Here is a 17,923-nt window from a genome sequence, read left to right as displayed (position 1 = left end):
CAAATTATTATAATTTTGAAATTAAGGGGCTCTCAGGCAAAGATATGAGAATAGGAATAACAGTTCTTTACCAGGGAAATTAAAAATACAAATGCAATGGTACAAAAAAGAAAACAAACCCTGCCAGAGTCAGAGCAGGCCCTGGCAGCCTGTGGGTCAGGCTGGTGGCAGCAGTGCCATTCCATGGGGGCTCAGCCCTCCTGCAGTGCCAGCTGTGCTTCTGCTGGAGCAGGATCCTGGACAAGGCTGGAGTTTTCCTCTGGAGCTCCAGGGCTGCTGGAGATGGGCCTGGGCTCCCTCTGGGAATGCAGTGGGGCAGAAAGCTGCTCCTCTGGGAATGCAGTGGGGCAGAAAGCTGCTCCTCTGGGAATGCAGTGGGGCAGAAAGCTGCTCCTCTGGGAATGCAGTGGGGCAGAAAGCTGCTCCTCTGGGAATGCAGTGGGGCAGAGAGCTGCTCCTCTGGGAATGCAGTGGGCAAAGGCTGCTGTGGTGTCCCAAAGGCTCAGATTGGATCCAGGTAGGAATGCTTGGCTCCTCCCCTGGGCACAGCCTCTCCCCATGGGATGATGGAATTTTCTCAGCCATGCAGGGACACTCAGTGGTCATGAACAGCAGAGATCTCCTGGAGGGAGGATTGGCTGTGGGAGAGACAAAGAAAACTGCCCAGAGAGCAGCAGAGAACTGCCCCAGCTCTGGCAGATGTGACAGAACACACACTTACTTACCTTACAACCAGGGACAATGTTACAGTCTCACAAACCCTGAGTTCTGCAGCACTTCACTCCAATAAACTAAAAATGGAGCCCCATCTCTCTCTCTACAAGGCCTTTTAAGGATAAACTGTCCAATTCAGAAATGACACCTCAATTATTTTCACTTTTGTGAAAATAACCAACCACCAACCACCCATGCCTGCAATGGGGACTTTTTTATCCAATGACACAAAACCACCCAAACCCATGGAGAAGGAGGAGAAGAAGAAGGAGCAGCCTCCACCCTAAAACCTCCATCTTGCTTTATATCTATTACTATATTCTAAACCCTTAAACTCTTAAGTTTTCCACCCTGTGATATTACACACTTCTATTCAAACTCCACACCCATAATTCCAGTTTTATAATTCAATTTTGGAAGCTTCTCCATGGCCTTAGGTCAAATGCAGAGATCTCGTGGGGGTCAGAGTCTGTCAGTACAGAAAGTTTGAAATTCTCAGCAATTCTCAGGGTTCCAACAGGTCAAGATTCAGCTGTGCTGAAGGGCTGCAGCTGGCATTTCAAGGATTCTTTGATTTGAAGAGGCCACTTGGATTTGGCATTGGATCCTCTGAGCTCAGGGACAGGGGGTAGTGGAGAAAGAGGGAATTTTTTCAGTGTGGGCTGGGAGGATTTTGCTTTCAACCTTGTTTAGATTTGACTTTCTTGAAAATGCTTGAGTAGTTTGAAAATGCTCCAGTTGTCGTCTGTGAGAATTCAACAATTTCCTTCAGAAAGTTTGTTGGAGAAATGGGAGGAATGAACCCATGAGATTTAAGCTTGAATTAAAGAATCTTATAAAAATGAACGAGGGGGACTTAAAACAAGGGCCTGGAGGGACAGGACGAGGGTGAATGGCTTTAAACTGGGAGAGGGTGGATTTTAGCTGGATATTGGGAAGGAATTCCTGGCTGGGAGGGTGGGCAGGCCCTGGCACAGGGTGCCCAGAGCAGCTGTGGCTGCCCCTGGATCCCTGGCAGTGCCCAAGGCCAGTTTGGACAGGGCTTGGAGCAGCCTGGGATAGTGGAAGGTGTCCCTGCCATGGCAGGGGTGGGATGGGATGGGATTTAAGTTCCCTTCCAACCCAATCCATTCCATGATTCTCTATATTCAGGAATCCTTCACTCACAGCGATAATTTCAAAGCAGGATGTGTGAATCCAAGCAAAGATGTAGCTGCAAGGAACCCCTATACCAAGCCCAGTGTGAAATCTGTGCTAATTTTATGGAAGTTGTGTTTCCTTTTCTCTTTTTCATTGGTTAAAAAAATACCACTGATGTTTATAAAAAGCCTCTTGACATTTGAAACTTCTCTACTACTGTTTTCCTGCCCCAGTGAAGTGTTTCTTCATATAATTCAAAATCAAGAAGCCCTGGAGGGTTTACTTAAATCAGTCAGGGCTGGATTCCTGTGAGTGGGTTCCCTTTTACCTTTGTATGTTGTAGTTATTTTCTTAAATAAAATCCTGGCAGTCACTGAGACAGAAGGGTTGTGATAATTTCTTTTATAACACACTGCTACTTCTTTTGCCGACAACATTGTTCTCAGGGAAGCTGCTTCAAAGCTCAGCAAATATAAACATCTGTTTTAAAAGAGGTTATTAAAAAATATTAGCTGTGCTGCTGCTTAAATAAACACATGAAGAATTCAATTTACACCAGTGCTTGAGTCCTCTTGGACTTGTCAAAATCCTCTAAATTAAAGGGAGCAGGATAAAGCTCTTCAGTTTTCTGGGTTGGACGTCCCTGACTTTAATATAGGAGGGAATTTTACTGGGCAAACTTGAAACAAAAGTAAACATCCCAGAATAATTTGGGTTGCAAGGGACATTAAAGCTCATCCCATTCCAGCCTTGCCATGGCAGGGACACCTTCCACTATCCCAGGCTGCTCCAAGCCCTGTCCAGCCTGGCCTTGGGCACTGCCAGGGATCCAGGGGCAGCCACAGCTGCTCTGGGCACCCTGTGCCAGGGCCTGCCCTCCCTCCCAGCCAGGAATTCCTTCCCAAAATCCCATCTAAATGTCCCTTTCTTCAGCTTAAAGCCATTTCCCCTTGTCCTTCCATGCCAAAGAATGAAAAAAGTTAATAATATATAAAATAATGAAAGCAGAGCTGCAGAGTTTGAGTTCAGGATTCTGGGGAGAACATCCTCTGCTTGGAAATTCTCTCAAGGGGATTTATTACCTGTGTAAATACAAACATAAATTACATCTGTGAAATGATTGCTTTTTTAATTTATAAAAAAGTACCCTTTTATGTTAAGGTGGCAGAAACATGCCCTGCTCGTAATGAATATTTCAGTAGATCCTTTTTTTTTCACAAAAAAAAAAAAAAAAAAGATATTTAGGATGTGCCAATGTGCACAATCACCCAACCCCCTCTCCTGAGCTCTGAGTCAGCTGAGTGGGCGTGCAGGCTCATATGCTCCATCCAGGTCCCTTGGGAATGAAATATTCCTCATAACCAGCCTGTGGAACGTGGGCTCCGCTCTTTCCAGGCTCTGGAATTCAGCAATCCTCACTGTTGGGAGCCTTGTGCTGCGAGCAGCTGGATGGAAACAAAGCTGGAAAAGTCAATTTTGAATTTACTCCCATCCCTCCCTGGATCCCTGCGCTGCTTTCCTGGAGCCCTCTGAACTCGTGGTCACTCTCAGGCCACCAGCTCTGGTGGTCTTCAAGAAATAATTGTTCAAGCCCTGCTCTCTTGGTCTTCAAAAACTATTTGTGCCTCTCTGTTGGAGCTCTGGATGCTCAGAATTTCAGACTTTCTGTGCTGACAGAGTCTGACCCCCAAGAGAACTCTGCATTGACCTGAGGCCATGGAGAAGCTTCCAAAATGGAATGGCAGAACTGGGATTGTGGGGGTGGAGTTTGGATAGAAGTGTGTGATGTCACAGGGTGGGAAACTCAGAGTTTAAGGGTTTAGAATGCAGGAATAGATATAAAGCAAGATGGAGGTTTTAGGGTGGAGGCTGCTCCTTCTTCTCCTCCTTCTCCATGGGTTTGGGTGGTTTTGTGTAATTGGATAAAAAAGTCCCCATTGCGGGCACGGGTGGTTGGTGATTGGGTTAAAAGTGAAAATAATTGAGGTGTCATTTCTTAATTGGACAGTTTATCCTTAAAAGGCCTTGTAGAGAGAGAGATGGGGCTCCATTTTTAGTTTGTTGGAGTGAAGTGCTGCAGAACTCAGGGTTTGTGAGACTGTGACAGAGATAAGAACTAATCAACATCTGAGCCTGAACGTGAACCATCATCTCGAGTGCCTGCAATCCCAACCTCCACAGAGGTGGCAAAAAGAAGCCAAAGTCCAGCACTTCACCAAGCACAGCACAAGGAATCCAGCTGGGGTGATGGGCTGGCCTGCTCAAGGGTTTGGCTGGGATCCAGACCCTTGGAATGTTTTCCCAAATTCTGTGCATCCCTCCAGAGCTCTCTGAACGTTCATGATGTAACCCTGGCTGCTTCCTGTTTTTCAGGAGACGACTTCTCACTGATCCAGCAAGAGATATATATGGTTAAAGAATGCAAACACTGCAACATAGTCGCCTATTTTGGGAGTTATCTCAGGTAAATCCCACTTTTTATATCAACATTCCTGCTGGTTCTCTCCTGAAACAATCCCAGTCTGGTTTCGTCCTTGTATCCTCATTAAATCGTCTTCCAGAGCTTGAATTGCCCTTGGTTTTTCTTTCTTTCTTTTTTTTTTAACCCAATTGGCTTTAAAAATCAAAAGTGACTAATATTTTGTTTTCTCTGCTGGCCAAAAGGCTGGAATATTTTTATCACTCGGAACAGAAAGAAACTTTTCCCTTGGAGACTCTTGCACCATATCCAGTCCTACTCACACATTTATCAGTTCTAATATAAAAGCAGCTCATTATTTCTCTCGAGCAGAATTGCCTTTGGATATTTTATTTAATTATAGTTGTCTGGGCTATGAAAGCATGGCTAGGGAGTTAAAAACTTGAGCTGCTGGTCATAACATTTTTCACAGTTCTGCTGTAACAGAGGCAGAACCAAGGTGCTGTCAGCTCCCTGCACCTTCCATTACATATTATACAGGAAATCAGGGAATATTCTGCATTTCTGTGCAGCTCTGCCATTTATCAGCTGGCTCTGTGGGAATATCAGTCTGCACTTTGCCTGCTTGGTCTTTTTTCAAGGAGACTTCATCTTTTTCTTGGAGGGCTGCATTTAAATAATCCCTGCAGCCCAAATGGACTCAAGTGGGACTAAATGGCCAAATCTATAATTCCACATTTTGGGGGGCATGAAGAGTTTTTTAGATATAATGAGGTAATTTCAATTTAAGATTGAAACACTGAGTTTAGTGCGATATTTAATCACACTAAATTTTGCTGATAGCAGATAAACCTCAGGTGTTTTATTGTAGAGTTAAAACACCACCTTTTATGTTTAATGATGTTTAAATATTTCTCAGGGACTTTGGCATAAAACTTTCATTTTGATTGGTGAAAATTATATTTTTATATTTTAGATTAATATTTTTATATTGATAACATGAGAATTTATATTAATAACACGAAAATTTGTATTAATAACAGTGTAACTGCTGGTCATGTATCAGAATGTGTATTTTTAACAGAGATTGATCAAGAGTACTAGAAAATAATTTAAATTATGATGATTAACTCTGTTCTTCATCCAGATTAATCACCTTCTGATGCCTGTGTTTTAATTTTGTTTTGGTAGCCGTGAGAAGCTGTGGATATGCATGGAATACTGTGGTGGGGGATCCCTCCAGGACATTTACCATGGTACTTGGGCAATTATTTCCACATTTTTTACTTTGGGTAGCTTTCTGCAGAAAGAAAAATAAATAATAAACCTGCAGGGAACGGTTGGTATTGGATCTGGGGGTTTCTGGGGGGCATAAACAGTGGTTTTTAGCTACAGTCAATAGATTTTGAGAGCACTTTCCAGATATGGTGACCAGCATTTTTAATATTTGTAATATTGACATTTTAATATTTGACATAATATTTGACATTTATATTTGACATTTTATGACAGAACAGTTGGATATGGGGTGAGGAAGCAGTTTTCATTGGGAAATCTCAACATTTGATCTTTAAAGGGGAAAAATGACTCTTATTCCTGCCCCTGTGAAATACCATCTCACTCTTGTATTATTTTCCTTCCTGAAGTTTTATCTGCAGTTGTTGATGCTGTAGAATAATTTATTGGAGTTGTTGGAAAAACAGTTGGGGACTTGCTGTGCCTTTAAATGATAACACTGAGGTTTTGGATGCCTGAGCTCTTTCTGCTTTATTTTTCAACTACTTAGAACAAATCCTTGAAAACAATTCCAAGCCCCTTAGATAGTCCCTGATATGAAACATTCCCATTTCTAATATTAAAATATTAGCAGAAGTCACTTTCAGTTTCCTGACACTAACAGAGTACTACAAAATCACCCGTAAAATAATAATTAGATGCTGTGAAAACCAGTTTTCTTCTCACTGTGGGTATTGTCCTCTGGGATGGTGCTGTTTGGTTTTTTTTTTTTTTTTTTACAGAAAGCCTTTCTGTAAAACAAGCAAACAAACCCCTCTTTTCAGCTCAGTGTACAATACCCATCATGTAAAACCAGCCTTTAACTTTGGCATGGACAAACCACTTTTTGGCTGCTTCACAGTGTTATTTATGTGCTCTGTGTTGTAAACTTAATTTTTGAATCTTTATTTCCAGTAACAGGACCTCTGTCAGAGTTGCAAATTGCTTATGTGTGCAGAGAAACTCTACAGGTACTGTACTTCTGCAGGTGCACAATAAAGTGTTTATTCCATGTAAATAGATATAGAAAATAGGTTCAAATCCAACATTTCTATTGGGAATCAAGCAGACACCAATTAACCAGGGTAACCTGTTCTTTTCCATACTGTAAATAAAAATAACCAAGAAATTCTAATGTGATATAGTGCAAATATTTGCTAAAATATTGAACTGCCTGTCTGCCCTGTGGTGGTAAATTTAATTATGTGTGGGGGTAAAATACTGCAACCAGATAAATAAAATTCTCTTTCATTTTGTGACTGCTGATGGCAAAAAAATAAAAGATGAAGCATCCCTTATCTGCAAATCTCAAATGTCTCCATTTCCAAATCAAATATATTGAGAAAATTAAATTTATTAAATAGAATTGGCTTTGTAGGATGTTAAAAATAGCAGAATAATTCATGGTGTCTTTTATTTCCAGGGTCTTGCTTATTTACACATGAAGGGCAAAATGCACAGAGATATAAAGGTAACTTGGAACCTTGAGAAATTTATCTTACAGTTCCAGGAAAAACATTCCTGATAAAAATTTTGAATTCATTTTGTTTTAGGGTGCAAACATTCTCCTCACAGACCACGGAGATGTTAAATTGGGTGAGTTGCCTGAGTTCTGTAATATGGATTTAATTTCATTTATGGAGCCCTGTGGATGTGGCACTTGGGGACATGGGGCAGTGCTGGGGAATGGCTGGACTCCATAATTTAAAGGTTTTTTCCAACCTAAATGATTCCATGATTATTTGGGGCAATAGATGATGATAGAAAGTGATGACAAAGTGTGTATCCATGGCTGGGCCGTGTAGGAGATGAGTTTTGTATTCTATCAAGAAATTATCTATAATTTCATTATTCAACCACCGAGCCTTTAAATCTCCCAGATTTTCTTGGAATTTGCCAGGCTGGCATTACCTGGATGTCAGTTTTTGTCCTCAGAGTCTTTGAGGATGCCCTGTTTGGGGAAAAACAAAGTGGGATCTGATCCTGGCTCTGTGTGTGGTGTTGGGCAATTCCACAAAGGTGGAGGAGAGGAAAACTCCCAGGTCTGCAGGGAAAAGCTGCCATGGGATGTCACCATCCCACTGGAATCAGGGCAGCTGTGCCTCCAGAGCCCTGTGGGGAAGCAGGAATGCTGTGTTGGGAAAGGAGAGCTTTTTAAAGAAGGAAAAAATAGGATTAAAACCTCGACACTGAGAGGAGATTCCAGTCCCTGCATTCAACTTGGCATATACAGTGGTACCTGCTTTTTGCCTGCTTGGATTCTCCCAAGTTATCCTCCAGCTTTCATGCCACCAATCAATGAAATTAAAATGGATTTAAATGATTTTTGGCTCTGCAAGACCAACTGATGTTTGAAAGTTCTGAGGGCAAGGGATGATTGGCCCCTAGATTGAGTCTCCAGGGTGGAGAACAGATGCCCCATCACAGCTCCTCCACAAATAACACACAAAAGGTGCCTTTTCCAAGGCATGATGCTATTTTTCCTCTTAAATTGAATATCCAAAAATTCTGGTTGATGTATTGTGAGATGGAAAAAATGATCTAAGTAAGAGAGGGAACTGTGTGTAGAGAGAAAACTCTTTGATTTGAAGTCGTGTCAGTGAAGATGTTAATGATCCTATTATTAATCTTCAGCTCTTTCCCTTAATGAAATTTTAATTTGCATGAAACATGTGATTATTCTTTCATAACACAGGAAGGTTGGGGTCTTCAACTGTGATTTGTTGAAATCTGATGGTTCGATTTTATTTTCCAGCTGACTTTGGGGTAGCAGCAAAAATAACAGCCACTATTGCAAAGAGGAAATCCTTTATTGGCACCCCTTACTGGTAAGAAACCACTTTGATTGCTGTGCTGCAAAGCTGAGCCTGTATTTATGCCAAAAATCCTCAAACACACACACATGTCTATAGAAATTGCATAAATTCCCTTTCTTCCAAGTAAAATGCCCAAAGGGTGAAAATCTGGGAAGCACTGATCTGTTGCTGTAACAAAAGCTACTTGATATTTGAGGCAGGGTTTATTCCCAAATTTATTTTTGCAGATTATTTTCCCTTTTTGGGGGATACCAATGGTTATTTAGTTTCTCAGCCTTACATTTTTAGTGACTAAAACAGTGTCTTTCTGATTTCTGTGCATAAAGGAAACCAGATTTTCAGACTATCTTTTAATCATCCCTACTGATTAATGTCTGCACGAGGCAGCATTTGATATGCAAATAATCACCTCTGTGTCCAGAGATGATCCAATTGCATCCCCCTCCTAAGATGTTTATTTAAATTTAAATTATTTATTTAAAGGAGCTTTTGAGTGCTTTGTGTCCCTACCTTGCTCTTTAATGTGATGGTTTTTGCTGAATTTCTTGTTTGTTTTTATGATGTTGTATTCAGCACATTTATTTTGTGTCCCTTAGTTTGTGCTCAGATGTTTCAAAATATTATGCCCATTGTGGAAAACATACCTTAATTGCCCTTAGATCCTTAGATCCAAGATATTTCCAGAGCTTTAGGAAAAAAAAAAAACAAACCAAACCCAAACCCATGAAATACATACTTAAATAATATGGAAACAAATTGAATCATCATTGATTAAGTGTATAGCTTAAATTAGTGTGTAATGTTTTATGTATATGTTAATAAAAACCTTAAAAGTATTTCTGTAATGATCAAAACCCAATCTGAACATAAAATCCTTAACTTACTCCATTAGACACAAAAATGTGTAAGTGTATAGCTTAAATTAGTGTGTAATGTTTTATGTATACGTTAATAAAAATGTTTAAAATATTAATTAAAGTATTAATAAAGTTATAGTTTTAAAAAGCATTTAAATTTTAAATTTTTAAATTTTAAATTTAAGTTTTATAAATAAATTTTTATTAAAGTGTTAATAAAAACTTTTAAAGTATTTCTGTAATGATCAAAACCCAATCTGAACATAAAATCCTTAACTTACTCCATTAGACATAAAAATATTTGTATTCCTCCTGTTCATTCCCCTCCACTCCCCTTCTTTCTTTCTTAGGGGGGAATATGAGATATTTTCAATTATAAATCATTGTCACAGACATCCAGTAATTACACATAAAAAAATGTGTAATATTTTACTTATTTTATTTTTTCTTTTATTTACATGTATATATGTGGAAATATAGGTTGGATATCAGGAAAAAGTTTTTTACAGGAAGAGTGATGAAGTTCTGGAATGTTCTGCCCGGGGAGGTGGTGCAGTCACCATCCCTGGGTGTGTTTAACAAAGCCTGGACGTGGCACTGGGTGCCAGGGTTCAGTTGAGGGGCTGGGGCTGGGTTGGACTCGATGACCTTGAAGGTCTCTTCCAACCTGGTCATTCTGTGAATTCTGTGAATTTAATTTCATTCTGTTTTTTATGCACGTGCACAGTTGTGTAATTCTGCTTGGGGGCAGACACTGAAGGAAGTGTTGGCTTTGCAGGATGGCCCCCGAGGTGGCGGCGGTGGAGAAGAACGGGGGGTACAACCAGCTGTGCGACATCTGGGCCGTGGGCATCACTGCCATCGAGCTGGCAGAGCTGCAGCCACCCATGTTCGACCTGCACCCCATGAGGTTTGTGCTCCTGGGGCTCCTCTGCCTCCAGCACCCTCCTGAATCCCAGCAGGAATTGTCAGGATTCAGCTGAAGCTTCGCTGGAGCGCAGGAGGAGAAATCCACACGGAGATGCCTTCACTCAGTGTCTGTTTTCATGTCTGTCTTTAAGGCATCAATCTTGCATTTGGAATGTGGTTTGAACAGCCAGGTGTCTGCTGAGGAAGGCAGGAACCTTCCCTGAAATGGAAAATGCAAACCCCCCTCCTTCTGAATTATTGTAATTTTGAAATTAAGGGGCTCTCAGGCAAAGATATGGGAATAGGAATAACAGTTCTTTATTAGGAAAATTAAAAATACAAATGCAATAGTAAAAAACAGAAAACAAGCCCTGCCAGAGTCAGAGCAGGCCCTGGCAGGCTGTGGGTCAGGCTGGTGGCAGCAGTGCCATTCCATGGGGGCTCAGCCCTCCTGCAGTGCCAGCTGTGCTTCTGCTGGAGCAGGATCCTGGACAAGGCTGGAGTTTTTTCCTCTGGAGCTCCAGGGCTGCTGGAGATGGGCCTGGGCTCCCTCTGGGAATGCAGTGGGGCAGAAAGCTGCTCCTCTGGGAATGCAGTGGGGCAGAAAGCTGCTCCTCTGGGAATGCAGTGGGGCAGAAAGCTGCTCCTCTGGGAATGCAGTGGGCAAAGGCTGCTGTGGTGTCCCAAAGGCTCAGATTGGATCCAGGTAGGAATGCTTGGCTCCTCCCCTGGGCACAGCCTCTCCCCATGGGATGATGGAATTTTCTCAGCCATGCAGGGACACTCAGTGGCCATGAACAGCAGAGATCTCCTGGAGGGAGGATTTGCTGTGGGGGAGACAAAGAAAACTGCCCAGAGAGCAGCAGAGAACTGCCCCAGCTCTGGCAGATGTGACAGAACACACACCCACATTTCCAGCCTAAGACAGAATGGAAATTAAAACAAAATGTTGAAGTTGTTACATTTTTGCTGGCACCTGGCCTAGTGGAAGTGTTCCTTTCCATGGCAGGGGGCTGGAAGCAGGTGGGATTTAAGGTCCCTTCCAACCCAAACCATTCTGAGATTCCAGAATCAAGAATCTGATGAAGAACAGGGACAGATTTACTGCTGATAGGAAACCACTTGAGAAGCCATACCCTAATATTTAACAGAATTAGGGCACTAAAAATATTTAAAGATAAAATCAACAGATTTCCTGTATCTCTCCTTTAACCCTGTGCAAACTCCAATTCAGTTGCACCAATCTTATTCTCACCATAAAGTGTTAAACTATTTAGATTTTAGTATGAAATTAATTATGGGTTTTATCACATTATATCATTATTCTTTCTTTCCCTTTAGGGCTCTGTTTTTAATGTCAAAAAGTAATTTTCAACCACCAAAGCTCAAGGAAAAAGCAAAATGGTAGGTGGAGCTCCTTTCTTTGTTCCATATTTTATTGGAATTACAGGATCCTTAAGATCCCTTCCAACTAAACCATTCTAAGATTTTATAGATAAAGGGAAAAAATATTAGTTTTTATTGAAGAAGAGACCCTTCTTTGGTGCTCTTTTTATGTTCTAGAAGGCAAATCTTTATCCTTTCCCTTTAATTCCTGTCATGGGGCACTTGCCCCTCTTGTTGGGACAGGTAATGGTTTAATCCTTTCCTGGTTTCTTTACCCTGTGAGAAATTCCTGGTGCCTTTCTTGGTTTGTTGTCTGTACCAAAATGTTTTCCATGCAAGTTTCATGAATCAAATGGGTTTTTTCCTTATTTTGTTAACTTGGAAATGTAATTATTCAAACCTGATGTGAGATGCCTGCACAATATTCTACTTTATCTACTTGTAATCTGCTTAGCAACTGTCTTAAAATCAGTAATACCTTGAAAAATTCAACATAAAACCTCTTTTTCTTCAAGGTCAGCAACATTCCATAATTTTGTCAAAATAGCACTTACAAAAAACCCAAAGAAGAGACCGACAGCAGACAGACTTCTCACTGTAAGTGATTTGGGACCTTTGGTGACCTCAGGAAGGGATCTTTTGCTTCAAAATGAGGATCAGATCAGTAGGAAACCAAAGGGAAACCAATTTTATTTAATCTTACAACTCAGGTGGTGAAATCTGAAGGGAAAACACGTAGATCAGCTCTTAGCAAGTGGATTTTGTTCAGTATTTTTACACAGTTTTATACAATTTTTGGCCAATTACAGAATTGGCTTCATGTTCTCAGCCTTGGCCTTCTGCCTCGGTCTTGGAGCTGAGTAGAAGTTGGACTTTCCTGACTCCCAAAATTTTCAGCAGCTCTTGGTGTATCTGTGCTTTCCCAAGTTCTGAACTACTGATGTAAAAAATGAAGTTCAAGTGTAATTATTTGTTTGACTCAAGTTTAATTTGCAAGTGGCCCAGAACGTGCTGTTTCCATGTTGATGTTCTCAGAAAATCCAGCAGTAAGGAGTCACTAAAATAACAGCAAACCTCCAGAAAGCACACAAAAAAAAAACCCTCAGTAACTCTACTGAATGTTTATTGCTGAAAGTTATCTATTAATTGCATATTAAAACTTCTTTTTCTGTGTTCTTTCCTGTGGTTACAGCACAGCTTTGTAGGGCAGCCTGGTCTCTCCAGGTCTTTAGCAGTTGAGCTGTTGGACAAAGTCAACAACCCCGAGAACCACACCCACTACGGGGAAGTCGACGACGACGATTTTGAGGTGAAAACATCTTTTTTTATTCTCTGCTTTCTGTTAAAAGTGGCACTTTCAATGGCCCTGCTTTGCTTTGGGAATCTAAAACTGAAGCTCAAACAGGAGCTGCTCCTGTTCTTGCTGGTTTTTCCCTCACCTGTCCCTGCCATCCCTGCAGCCTCACTCCGTGATCCGCCACACCATCCGCTCCACCAACAGGAACATCCGGGCAGAGAGAACAGCATCAGAGATCAACTGTGAGTGCCTTGATGTACATAAATGTGCTTTTAGCTCTATAATAATTTTGAATAATTATTGTTGAAGAATGCTGCTTCTTCAGGATTTGCTTCCCCTTTTTTGGGGGGTGATTTGACTCTGGTGTCGTTTCCCAAAAATCTCTTTCCATTTGGGAAGCAAACCCTGGAGAAGCAGCAGGTGAATCTTCAACAATAATTATTCAAAACTAAAATTAACATTAATATTAATAAACTACTCTGATAGGAGTTTATTTACTTAGTTACTTAATTTATTTACTTTTACCATTTAGTTTATTTGATGGATGTAGGCTGAAATGCTGAGGGTAGAAATGGTTTTATCTGCAGGTTTGATAAATGCCTTTGGTAGCAGCAATACTGGCATCACACTCTGGGAAATTTGCTCTTGGAGAGCCTTTTTCTCCTCTTTCACATGCATTTCAAAGTGACAAGTGGTTAAATAGTTACATTTCTGTGACTCAGGATTTGCTTTTGGCCTTTCTTGTGGGTTTCATATTTGCGAATTCAAGCACTCAGACAATGAGGCTGACAGCGAAGTGCTGCTCATTTGAGAGGCAAATTCAGAGTTCTGTACACAATATTTACATCTGTTCCTACCTGCATTTCACTGTAGTGAGCACTGAAAGGATCCCAGGGCAAGAGTGTGTGTGTTAATTATGAAATTATTCTATGTTGTAGTTGATAAGCTGCAGTTTGAGCCCCCTCTACGGAAAGAAACAGAAGCTCGGGATGAAATGGTAAGAACAGGTTTGGTATAAATAAAATAAGTTTTATTTATTAAAATCACAGTATCTTTAATATTTTGTGGTTCAACCTTTAGCAGCTTGCTGGAAAAACGTTTTTAAAGTTCCCTAAATGACCCTTTACTGGATTTTTCACCATCAATTCTTGTTTTCCTGTTACTTATTGCTGCTTGATCTGGACATTACACCATTTCCAGGTGCTGCTTTTAACTCTAAGAAGAAGAAAATAGGTTATCAATAATTTCTTTATAGATTGTAAGATGATATTTCTCTTTGGAATTTGATTTTACTGCTTGTGGATTGTCCTGGGGCTGGGGGATCCCTCTGGCCTCTTTGTGTGTGGTGGATAAGGTAATTTAAGATACTTTAGTTTGACAGAGGGGAAATAAAATGACAATTTCTGCATCTTCAGGTTGTGGCAGCTGGCAGTGACTTTGCTTCACATTGGAATCCTTTTGTTGATGGAAACAACAAGTAAGTACAGATAAAACCAGCTTTTATTTCTGTGACTTATTATGAAACTGAAAGAAAAATGAGATATGTTAAAAAAATCAAACCATAAAAGCCCTGATCCACTTGAATATTGATAAATTAAGGAGATGTTATTCAGTGTTCAGCCCTCCTTCTGCAGGTGCTTGGTCAATTCTCTTGCAGAGTGACTTTTAATCTCTTTTAACCACCACCAGTAGCTTGTTTTAAGTTTGTAGGTGGGAAGTGAAGTGCAAATGCACGGCCAGGACAGTGACATAACACAGCCACAGTGAATTTCCTGCAGCAGAGCTGAGTTCAGGATCCTGCTCTGGCCTCACACTTCTCTTCTGAGCCGTGGCTGTGGTTGTGACATCCTGTGACAAGGCCTGAGCACAGCCCTGAACTCGAGAAAGGGAAGGAGAAACCAGTTCTGAATGTTGAGTTTCACCAAGCTCAGTAACACTGCACCACTCCTCCTGCTGTGGGGTAATTTATAACCCAGCCATGGAGTGTTTTGGGGTGAAATGTTTTAGGGAAATACGTGTTTGTAGTTGGTTTCCTTGGGAAAAAGCAGGCCTGAAGTACAGGAGCACAACTCCCTCCAAGTTAGGACTCATTTTTTTTTAGAGGTGTATCTTCCTTTTGCTGCTAAAAAGTGGATTCTGCCTTTAAAGGATTTGCAGTCAGGAGTGTGGAGGTTCAGATGTAGGCAAAGATGATATCTGGGCTCAAATCATTGCTCAGCTCAAAGAGCCTGTTTCCCATCTTTATTTGGAGCTCAGCAGCAGACAGTGAATTTCTCTGGCTTTTTTTCCTGCAGATGAAAGTCTTGCATAAGCTGTCAGCTGACATTACAGCCCCTGGAAAGCTGGGGGAGATTGCCAGGATTTGAGCCTTTTGAAGCATCCTGGTTTTCCTGCTCCCAGTCTCATTGGAGCAGGAGTTTGGGGGCTCTGGGACTGAACTTTGGGGGGCTCTGGCTCTTTCCTGCCCTGTTTCCCTCCCCTCCCTGTGCCCTGGGTTTGTTTGTATGACCCTGCTGAGCTGTGCATTGAACCTTGCTGGGAGTGCTGGATTTTCTGCAGACAGCTGCAATCTCTGGGCTCCAGGAGCAGGCAGGGAGGGAGGGAAGCTCCTCCTGGCACAGGGGCTCAGGGATTTGATCCTGTTCTGTGGCTTTGTCTGCAGCAGGCTGTGCTAAAGCTGCAGCAAACATTCCCAGGGCTGTAAATCAATGAATAGGTACAGATTCATTGACAAGGAGGGCAGGGAGAGCAGTCCTGGATGCTGGATCTGTGCTGCTCACTTGGAAACCACTTCCAGTTGGAAAGATAAACAGGAAATGCATAACTCCTCTGTCCCAGCAGTTGTGAGTAATCCCTGGGATGTGCAGAGAGGATGTGTGCTGGGGGGTCCTTGCTTTTCATGCCCTTTGGCTTTTTTCAGAGTGGATGCTGAGGGATATCTTTGACTGAGGAGTTGTTTGACTGGAAAGGGGAATAGCAGAATGTGCCTGGTGGCTGAACTGGTTCCTTCCATTTTATTGTAAAAATGTCCTGCATTATGGAGGTGGTTTTTATTGATGTTTTCATGGAAGCACAGAAAGGTTTGGGTTGGAAGGGACCTTAAAACCCATCCAGTTCCACCCCCTTCCACACCTTCCACCATCCCAGATTGCTCCAAGCTCTGTCCACCCTGGCCGTGGGCACTTCCAGGGATCCAGGGGCAGCCACAGCTGCTCTGGGCAACAAGAACCTTTCAAAAAGAAAGAGTTTTTCTCCTTTAAATTTTTTTGTAATTCCTGTTGGCAACTGTCTGCTGCTTTCCCTCAGAAGTGACTTGCAGGGATATTTCACATTAATCCAAATTTGGCTGGGTTTTCCTGGTCATTGCCCTTTAAAAACACAGCTTGAAAATTGCCATTTTGCAAAATTTTATCAGGGCTTTTTTTTTTTTTTTTCTTAAAGGTTATTTTTCAGTGCTGCTTTGATCCTCTAGTCACAATTTCTTTTTTTTTTTTTTTTTTTTTTTGTTGTCCCTGGAGTAGCTTTGAAACAAAAATTCTCACTGTAGTGGGAAACAATCTGGGTCTTTTGTGCATATGTATAAATAAGGAAACTTCCCTTTAAAGGCTTTTCTTCATTTGTCTCCCAGTAACTTCCTCTGTTCTTTTTTTCTCTTTTTATATTGTACTGTCGTTAGACATTTCAACAATATTTGGAATTCCAGGTAGGGAAGTTAAAACTGATGGTGTGGAAGACAGATCCAGTGATTTTTAGGGGATAAGGAGAAGGAAAGGACCTTAGAGAGTGGAACTTAGTGCAGAGAATTATTTGTTTTGGAAAGGGCTGGGAGATGTTTGTTGTGAAACTCAGTGACATCAGGGATGGGTTGAGTTGCACGTGTTGACCTCAGAGCTGAGCTCTTAATTTTATAAACATTCTGCCTTAGGGGACTGCTCACAAAATTTGGAGATGGGAGTGAAGATGTTGAAGAGTGAGTGGATCTCCTTCCTGTACACTTGCTCTGCTCCAAAACCTCTTCCCTCAAAATGCTGCAGGAGGCTTTGCCACTCACCCACTGAGGGCTGGCTGCTCTCTTGGCTCCTTCCCTGATCCTCAGGAGAAATCCCAAAGCTCTGCTTTCTCCCCTGCTCTCCTTCCCGAGTTATCTTAGTCCCTGTGGAAGTGCCTGACACATAAAAGCAGATTTTATGGAGATGAACCCATCATGAGCAAGGCCTGGCTGTGACAGGATGACCCTGCACAGCTCGAGTGTCCCAATGTTTGTGTGATCCCAAAGCAAGGCTGCAAACTGGAATCCCAGAATCCCAGAGTGGTTTGGTTGGAAGGGACATCAAAAATCATCTTGTTCCATCCCTTCCATTATCCCAGGGTGCTCCAAGCCCTGTCCAGCCTGGCCTTGGACACTTCCAGGGATCCAGGGGCAGCCACAGCTCCTCTGGGCACCCTGTGCCAGGGCCTGCCCACCCCCACAGGGAAGATTTTCTTCCTAATATCTCACCTAAATGTACCCTTTTCCAGCTTAAAATCATTCCCCCTTGTCCTGTCACTCCAGGCCTTTGTCTAAAGTCCCTCCAGCCCGAGATCCAGTCCCTGAATTGATTTACAAACTTTAAATATCCTTCCCTGCAGATTGCTCTGTAACACTGGTATCTATGAAAGAACAGGAGTTTATTAAAAACCAACACTTCTAACGAGATTAATGAGCCTCTCCCCTGCTCTTGCATTTCTAGTTTAACCCTGTGTGTGCAAAGCTCTGCTCTGCCTTTCCTGTGCCTCTGGTTCAGTCCTCAAGGAGCTCTGGGTTTGGTTTAACTCACACAACTGCTGCCCTTCTCATTGCAGATCGACACTAAAGCGAGCTGGGCCACCCCCACTGCCTCCCAAGGTGAGAAATGTGGGATTTAAGGGATTCAGCCAGACTGGGATGGCCTCTTGTTCTACATTCTGCCTGTGATACTCCATCAGAGAGGAAGCTCTGAAATGATTCTGCTCTCAGATGTTTTATTTTCATAGAACCACAGATCTCCTGAGCTGGGAGGGACCCACAGGGATCAGCCAGTGCAGCTCAAGGCCCTGCCCAGACCCCCCAACAATCCCACCCTGGGTATCC

At 42.0% G+C, this 17,923-nt stretch overlaps 1 protein-coding gene across 1 annotated transcript in view; it reads left to right on the top strand.

Moving 5' to 3' along the window:
• MAP4K5 (mitogen-activated protein kinase kinase kinase kinase 5) overlaps positions 1-17,923 on the top strand; it is a 59,339-nt gene that overhangs the window by 27,728 nt on the left and 13,688 nt on the right. Inside the window, exons 4-17 of the mRNA XM_053979620.1 lie at positions 4,228-4,318; positions 5,465-5,529; positions 6,464-6,519; positions 6,972-7,019; positions 7,102-7,144; positions 8,304-8,376; positions 10,000-10,131; positions 11,472-11,534; positions 12,032-12,113; positions 12,709-12,825; positions 12,977-13,055; positions 13,752-13,810; positions 14,229-14,290; positions 17,656-17,698. Coding sequence (XP_053835595.1) covers positions 4,228-4,318; positions 5,465-5,529; positions 6,464-6,519; positions 6,972-7,019; positions 7,102-7,144; positions 8,304-8,376; positions 10,000-10,131; positions 11,472-11,534; positions 12,032-12,113; positions 12,709-12,825; positions 12,977-13,055; positions 13,752-13,810; positions 14,229-14,290; positions 17,656-17,698 — 1,013 coding nt within the window. The remainder of the gene's footprint in view (positions 1-4,227; positions 4,319-5,464; positions 5,530-6,463; positions 6,520-6,971; positions 7,020-7,101; positions 7,145-8,303; positions 8,377-9,999; positions 10,132-11,471; positions 11,535-12,031; positions 12,114-12,708; positions 12,826-12,976; positions 13,056-13,751; positions 13,811-14,228; positions 14,291-17,655; positions 17,699-17,923) is intronic.

This window comes from Vidua macroura, chromosome 6 (assembly GCF_024509145.1).
Source record: "Vidua macroura isolate BioBank_ID:100142 chromosome 6, ASM2450914v1, whole genome shotgun sequence".
In the NCBI taxonomy this organism is placed as follows: Eukaryota; Metazoa; Chordata; class Aves; order Passeriformes; family Viduidae; genus Vidua; species Vidua macroura.
The sequence above is the reverse complement of the archived record's forward strand: the minus strand, read 5'-3'. Positions and strand labels throughout refer to the sequence as shown.